Genomic DNA, 8,047 nt, shown 5'->3' with positions numbered 1-8,047 from the left:
GCAGGAATGTGGCAGGAGCATGTAACTGCTGCTCTCAAAGAGGCTTTGAAAGACTGGTAATTTATGGGTTGCACAGACTTTCAATGTGGAGGTTCTCGCTGTTAAGCGTATTGTTTTAAATATGCAGATAGGAAGCTGCCATGTTTTAAACATGATCATGCTTTCTTTCAAAAAGCAGATTCACATTCCAACTCTTCCCCTGTACCTACCTCACGCAGAACCTCATACAACTAATAGGACAGAAATATTTCTAGCTGCTACAAGACCAAACGCGTACTTTTGGTAAAAGGCTGGCAAAGAACTTACTGGGTCCTTAGACGGCTTCGACAGAATCAAAATTTCCAAGGAAACGGACTGAAAACTCCAGGAGTAGAAGAATCGTTGCACAAAAAATACGAGACAAAGTCCTGCCTTAAACCCCCCAGAGTCTCAGGGATTTGAGACAAAACAGACCCACCGCGTCCTTTTCACAACCTTTTGAAATGTAAATTTTAGAGCCCAATGCAACTGCTAATATACACATGTGTTCTTCAAAACAAGAAACTCTGCACATCACAAAAGGCTTTGTGGGAGAGCCAAGCCCATGCTTCCCAGGAAGAAAATTCAAAAGACTAGCTACATGCTGCAAAGATAGGAAATATATATTTAAGTAATGCCATTTAAATGAGACGAGCACCCAAGTAAATTATCCCACATGGTTAAGGAACAAAATTTACTGGTGAGGCCATTGCTACTTAAGTTAAGGTACAAATGCTCCTGTACCCCCTGTAGTCCACGAACACTACAAGACCTCGCTATCCATCCTGTCTACTTCCCACACAAACACCATCATATTTGTTTCCAAGCTGCATTTAATTCATCCATGAAGACACAGCCCTGTCCTCCACCAGTGCCTCCCAGCACAGCTCCTTTTGCCAGGATGCTTTTGGGAAATGCCAAATGACAGCTGGGAAAAGAGTCCAATAAAGGACATCTCAGTTTTCTCCTTTTCAGCATCAAGAAAACATAATCAACTTCGAACTAGATGGTTGTGCATGTCTTGCCTGTACAGAAGTACTTTCCTACGGCGGTGCTCTTTGCCTTTCTTCCCAAGAGTGACAGCTTTTCACAACACTTGTGTCTAATTGCAGGCTCTTCAGCGCAGGCACTGTCTACTATTGACCAGGACCTGACAAAATGGGTGGGCTATGTGAACAGACCATAGGCATCACTCTAATATTCAACTATAATATACTATAAGCAGATGAGTCCATAAGCCCAGATAAAGAGTGGAGCCCCTTCATACTAGGAACTGTACAAATAGATAGGAGCCACAGTCTCCCTCTTAAACAGGTTTCAAATGATGAAAAGTTCATGTGTTAATTTAAAAGTTAATATCATTAATTTTTCTCCTAAAAATACGAAGCAAGTTCCAGCTACAGCCCCACCAGACCCCAGCCATCATTAAATGATGCATTTCTTCAGGGTGTTATGGCAGAAAGACATCCTCAATGAGGATCAAGACCTAGAAATTGGGTAGTAGGGCAACCAGAAACTAGTGGGTTCACCCTGGCAGTGCTCAACCTAGAAATTATGGTGGGGTGAGCAGCAGTCGCTTTATCTCCACAGATCCTGGTCCCACTGAAAAAATTACCAACTCCACAGGCTCAATCCAGAGGTGGATCCTCTGGACCATGAATCACAGACAATGAGGAAGGGAGCTCAGGAAGTCGCATCTAGTCCAACCCCCTGCTCCAAGCAGGACCAGCCCCAGCTACATCATCCCAGCCACGGCTTGGTCTAGCCAAGTTTTGAAACCCTCCAAGAATGGAGCTTCCATAACCTTTCTGGGTAACCTGTTCCAGTGTTTTACTACCCTCCTCGTGAGAAAATTCTTTCTACTATCAACCTAAACCTCCCTTGCTGCAGCTTGAGCCCATTGCTCTTTGTCCTGTCATCTGCCCCCACTGAGAACAGCCCAGCTCCGTCCTCTTTTGAACCACCCTGCAGGGAAGTGAAGGCTGCTATTAAGTCCCCTCAGTCTCCTCTTCTCTAGGCTAAATCAGCCCAGTTCTCTCAGTCTTTCCTCACAAATCATGACCCCTAGCCCCACAACCATTTTTGCTGCTCTCCGCTGGACTCTCTCCAATGTGTCCACATCCTTTCTGTAATGGGGGGCCCACAACTAGACACAAGATTCCAGATGCGGCCTCCCCAGTGCTGAATAGAGGGGAAGAATCACTGCCCTCCATCTGCTGGCAACACTCCTGCCAATACAGCTCAGGATGCCAGCAGCCTTCTTGCTAACAAGGGCACACTGCTGGCTCCTGTTCAGCTTACTGTCCCCTGTCACCCCCAGGTCCTTTTCTGCAGAGCTGCTGCCCAGCCAGGCAGCCCCCAGCCTGTACCGGTGCATGGGATTGCTCTGTCCTGAATGCGGGACTTTGCACTCGTCCTTGCTGAATCTCATGAGATTTCTCTTGGCCCAATCCTCCAATTTGCCTAGCTCACTCTGAATCCAAGCCCTACCTTCCAGCATATATGAGAAGCGCTACAGGCCACATGACCTGCCTCTGCAGGCCAAATGTGGCTTGCAGGCTCTGTCTGACCCACAAGATCTGGAGAAAAGATGTGGAAGATGGCAGAATATTTCTCCCAGAGAGGTTCAGACAGGGACAAGTAAAAATGTTGCTCATGTTTTATAGAACTAAGCGAAAGGAGGGCAGTGGCACGATCGACAATCAGTGTTAAGAATAGAAGGGGTTTTGGTGGAAAATTTGTGAGTTCAGTGTTGGCTGCATTAAGCTTAAGCTGATGGCATGATATTCAGAAAATGTCAGAGGCACTAATGTGGATTAGCTAGAGGGAGACTGGTCAAGAGAGGAGAGTCAGATTTAGGAATTCATCAGTGCAAAAAATGGCCATGACAGCTATGCAAATAGATGATGCTGAAAAGGAGGAGAGGGTCAAGGACAATAAACAGGAGAGATCAGATTAATAAAAGCAAAAGGTTAGGGAGCACGCAACCAACAGCAGCAGAAACAGCAGAAGTGCCAAGATGCGCAAGAACGCAGGTAAGGCCCAAGCATTTGACTAGGAGCAGATTGTTAAAAAAGCTTCATGAGAATAGCTTTGGTAAAATGCAGAGGGTGGGAACCAGACTGGGACGGATCTAGTCTGCCCTTGGAGGACAGGCAGATAAGGAGAACTAAGTCGCATATTTGACATGCTGAGAGGTGAAGGAAGATGGAGAGGTGAGTAGGTGGGGACAAGGCTGTTTAGGAGCATGGGAAATTCAGCTACTTGGACTATAATTAAAGACGTTTTCAATGCAAACAACTTATTTGACTTTCTCTGCAAAGGGAAAACGAATCTAGTAGAAGTCATCCTTACGATGGGAGGTCTTTGGCAGCTCTCAACCCCCAGCCTTTCTTCTCGGTCAGGATCACTTCAACGTCTGCATGCTGTTTCTTCTGGAACCGCCTGTTGGAACAGTAGTCTCCATTTGGGCACCTGGAAGAACTAAGCAGAGGAAACGGGACAATCAATTCCCAGGAGGAGGATGGCAGCAATGGAGGCAGCTCAGCAGAGAAACCGATACAAACCAACCCTAATACAGTCAGCAAAAAATCCATAAATGTAGTTATGCTTTTTATAGCAAAATGATTTGATTATGTTTAAAAAAATCAGAGCTTATTTAGGCAAAGAGACTTTTAAAAACATGTTTGAATAGTGTGATAGTATTGCATTATACAATTCAGTCAGCACACCTAGTTCTTCTCAGTACTGTATTTTCTCAAAAAGAACATGCACCTTTGTCCCCTGAAATCAACACCCCCAAAACTGGGGTGCAGGAAAGCCAATTTCCTGCTAGGGTTAAAAGCATCTTGCTTTGATTCCTGCTCCACAGCGCAGTAGCTGCGGTACTACTTTTTAGACACATGAGGGATAAGAATTGTCCTAATACCTCATTTTTCTCCCCTCCATATGCACTAATGACATCTCTCCCTTTTAAAGGGTCTTGATGTTCCACTAATAAAGCTAACCCTTTTAAAGGGAATTTTGCTTTCTGTTAACTGTTCCTGGTCTCTCTCCTCCTAGTTCCCAAACTAAGCAGAAAAAGTAGGGCAAGTCAGCTGAAGATTAGGCTCTGTCCCTGCTCTATGCAGCCGTAACTGGAAAAATCTTTCTGCCTTTCAAAAACAAGCTGTGTATTATATTCTAGGGTGTGTGATATGCAAGAAAATACATTATATTTCTATACGCCTTTTTCCTGGAATATTTTTCTCTTCCCCATCTATGACTTGTGCTGACCACATATTAAGATCCAAAGTCTTAGCTCCTTGCTCAGACTCAAGAATAGGGTCCTTGCCATAGGTCTTTCCTTTCCCATCCTCATTATCTCCATCTTTCCTTGCCAAAGCAGAAAGCAAGCCTGTCTTCTCAACCATGGTACAAATGCCCCAGTTCTTCATCTCCTGCTTACTGGAAACCTGAAGCAGCAGTTGCTTCAGTCCTCCAACCTTCTTCCTTCCAGTATAAGGACTCAAAGCAAAAGGAGAAGGAAACAAAGAAAGCAGCCTGGGGAAAGAGAAGAGGCATGCAAAGGAGAAACAAAATTAAAGGCAAGGATGTTGCAAGGAGAGCTGCAGCTCCTGCATTCCTGTCTCCATCCATCCTGGCACGCAGCATTATCTACGGCACTCCAGTTCAAGCCTCCCCTGCAAATACTCTGGTGTTTTTGTGATGGGCTCAAATAGAAATGAATGAGACTATGAAATTCAGTCAACCTTAAATTTAAACTCCAGTCTGCAGAAGAAAGAGGGCAATACATGAATTTAAATCCACAAAGAACTATTGTAACAAGTTGCACCATAAAGGTCATGCTGACTGAAGCAGTCTGAATTAATTCAGTTTAAAGGCTCAAAAGTCTCACATTCAGAACAAGGGAGGAAGCCGTGCTTTGACATCTCACAAATTGGCGCTTACCACTCTATCATGAGCAGGCGATTGAGACAGTCTTCTCCGCAAGCCACTTCCCCTTGGCCTCTCTCTTCTTTGGAAAGGGGCGGACATTCACACAGCATCCGCTTGATATCCCGGTGGGACTTGTTCTTCTTCCTGTTGGGTATGCCACCAAGCTGGAGTTAAGGCAGCATTAAAGACTTCCCATATGCACAATTACCTCAACCTCAAAATAACTCAATCTTTGTCATTTGATATTGGACTAAAACAGATGTATTCTTCAAAAGCTACTGATCAATTATTTAACAGGATCAAAGAGCAACTAGGACAATCTTTTTTTGGTGCGATTCATGTCCAGAAGCAATGCAGGTTAGGAAAGCCTGCCAATATGTTAATATAATTTATGTATTTGCTCCCGCTTCTGTACCTAAACCTGTTTTGTGTTCGCTGCACCCTCACACTGGGCCACAACAACAAAAAAAGCTCTAGCTTTGTGTTTTTTGGTGCAGGGAGAACCCAATTTGCAGAAAACTAAATCTTAATCTTTACTGAAATTAGTCACTTCTAGCCTGAACAAGGTTTGCAAACAGATGCTAGGAAGAAGCCATTCTCCGTTGGCACAGAGCACGGAAAAAAGGAAAGCCATTTTAGAAAAGTGGCATCCCTATGCCAGGAAAAAAAAACAAACCCCAGTCTTTCTGTCCCGTTGTCAGTGCTCTGCCTGGCACCTGGAGAACCTGAAAGCAGGACTATGAATCAAACTTTATTCTCTCATTGCACAGAACAAAATTATAGTCTTTGGGACGCTGAATCAACGTCATATAGATTGACGATGGAAAAGAATAAACAAAGTGCAGTCTTTTTTGGTTTCTCCATCTTATAATTGAAAAGACTACCATCGTCCAAACTGGCACGATGAACCGTTAGCAGAATACACGCTCTGTTTTTAAAAAAGCATGCCTTTATTAAAGCAAACTGAAGGATTTCTCTGCACAAACTAAACAGAGAAGTGGTTAGCTGTCTGAAGTCAGGCTGAAGGTAGGGTAGGGCTGGCACCTTAGGGACTAACTGGGTTCAGAGAGCTTTCAGAGGCAATAACCTACTTTATCACATGTATGGCCACCCTGCCTAACTGTCTTCAAGAACTGATATGAGCGATGCCAAAGCAAGTGCTTGCAATGCGTGATACTTTATTGTCTTTCTGAGTCATCTATCATCAATCACAGTATGTTGTATATGCTTCCAGGAAAAAAACAAAAAACCCCCAAAACCCCAATATTCCCAGGAAGTAAGATAAAATTAGGAAAAGTTAGTTTTAGGATGTATTGAACTGATTTTTTTTTTATGTCCACATATACACAAGGGATATATTCTATTACCAATACACTTTATTAATTGTATTCCTGATCTGTTTATTTTGAAAATATTATAGATCATCTTTAAAGATGAAACTCTGAATGAAAACATCCAATGAAAGGCAACAAAGGTAAAGAAATAAAAGAAAGAGGTTTTTAAAAAAAATGAAGTCCCCATGGTGACAACAACCACTTACAACTCGTGTTTAAGTTTACACAGCTGAATGGTCCCACTGAACTTTTACATGCATAAAATTAGCCATGTTCACAAATCTGTAGGATTTGTGCTTATGGGGTTTTTTTTCAGTCCTGCAAAAGTTAAGAGTTGGGTTTCAATACAGCAATTCTCTATTAAAAAAAAAAACAACATGATTAATTTCTCCTTATTATCTTGTTCCATAGAATTAGAACAAAGAATCACTTGGTAAAAAGACCATTAAAAATTTAAAAGAAATGCCTAGAGTTTCAAAAAGCATAAGAATGAACATTTACCTGCAATGTTAAACAGGAATTAAATTAGATTACAGACAAGAGTAGATTAAAAATGGGTCAACTGGTGTCAATATTTTTAACACGCTCTAACTCCAAGCCCTATTTACAGCACAAGACAATTAAGCAAGTCCATTCTGGGGAGGGAGGAGGTTGCCTAGCTGTGGAAAGTGATGCTTATAAGTCATTGCCAGAGCTTGCCAATTAATATTTTGGGCTCATTTTAAAAATGCATAATTATTTTTCCTGTTGAATAGCAGTGTTTTATATATATATATATATATATATATATATAAAACACTGCTATTCAACAGGAAAAATAATTAATTGTCACCTTCTGAAATTTCAAATGGCAATCCTTGGGAGTTTTAAAATTCTTGCCAACTTGCTTTGTAATTGCAAACAGTCACAGATAAGCCACTAAAATATTTTAAAAAAACCCCAACAATATTTGTCACAAATCTCTGCTCCCGCAGTCAGGATAGATTTTCACCTATCTGGAGAGAGAAATCTGTTGTGTGGGGGCTAGCACGCAGATGGATTTGTCAGTGCCAGAAGTGAAGGTGCTATAAATGCTGGGCTCTTCTGTAGTCATGTTAAGTTTAGATGAATAATATATAATAAAGACCCAGACAAAAAAAAAAAAAAAAAAAAGAACGAAAGCCATTCTTACAGACTTTCAGAGGCTTGACAATATTGTGTTCACTTGTGTTGACGAGAAGAAGCTCAAAGAGATCTATGATTTGAAACCTCAGCTTATCAGACTATTCAAAAAGCAAAACACAACCATTTGAATACCATATGGGAAAATACAAGGAGCACAGCCAATTCATATTGAAGAGAAGTTTCCTTCAGAGGGGTGATCGCCAGGCATGCCTATTTGACTGTTTCCTATCCACAGATGTGTCCATGGACTAGCCTGATGGTTCTCAACCTTTTTTAGACTCAAGACATCATTTGTTCTGAATTTAAAGCACCTTATTTCAAAACCTAAATTTCACTGGTTTGTTGGGGTTTTTGGTTGGTTTGTTTGTTTTTTTTTTTTGACTACAGAAAAAATACTAGAGCAATTACTTTGCTGCAAAGACCTCAAAGAGCTCAATGGGGCAGAATGGTTTTGACGCTGTGGATTCCTAGTTGAATTTGGGTTTAATCTTGTGAATAACCTAGTTTGGGTTTATCTTGGGAATCGCATGCAGTATGCCAATCACTGCAGTAGTTGGTGCTAGTGAAGCCAGGACAAAAAGGGAACAGTTCAA

General features: G+C 41.9%; 1 protein-coding gene across 6 annotated transcripts in view; it reads right to left on the bottom strand.

Moving 5' to 3' along the window:
- The window catches only part of SETD2 (SET domain containing 2), a 116,696-nt gene that overhangs the window by 84,161 nt on the left and 24,488 nt on the right, over nucleotides 1-8,047 (bottom strand). For all 6 annotated transcript variants that reach the window (XR_003094713.1, XR_003094712.1, XM_025207373.1 and 3 more), the window contains exons 3-4: nucleotides 4,969-5,100; nucleotides 3,373-3,501 (exon numbers count right to left, since the gene is read on the bottom strand). Coding sequence is in view for 4 of the 6 variants with exons in the window: in XM_025207373.1 (XP_025063158.1) it covers nucleotides 3,373-3,501; nucleotides 4,969-5,100 (261 nt within the window). In the remaining 2 variants the exon portion in view is untranslated. The remainder of the gene's footprint in view (nucleotides 1-3,372; nucleotides 3,502-4,968; nucleotides 5,101-8,047) is intronic.

The sequence above is a fragment of the Alligator sinensis genome, unplaced genomic scaffold, assembly GCF_000455745.1.
Source record: "Alligator sinensis unplaced genomic scaffold, ASM45574v1 scaffold1298_1, whole genome shotgun sequence".
Taxonomy (NCBI): Eukaryota; Metazoa; Chordata; order Crocodylia; family Alligatoridae; genus Alligator; species Alligator sinensis.
This window is presented reverse-complemented; position numbering and strand designations above follow the sequence as displayed.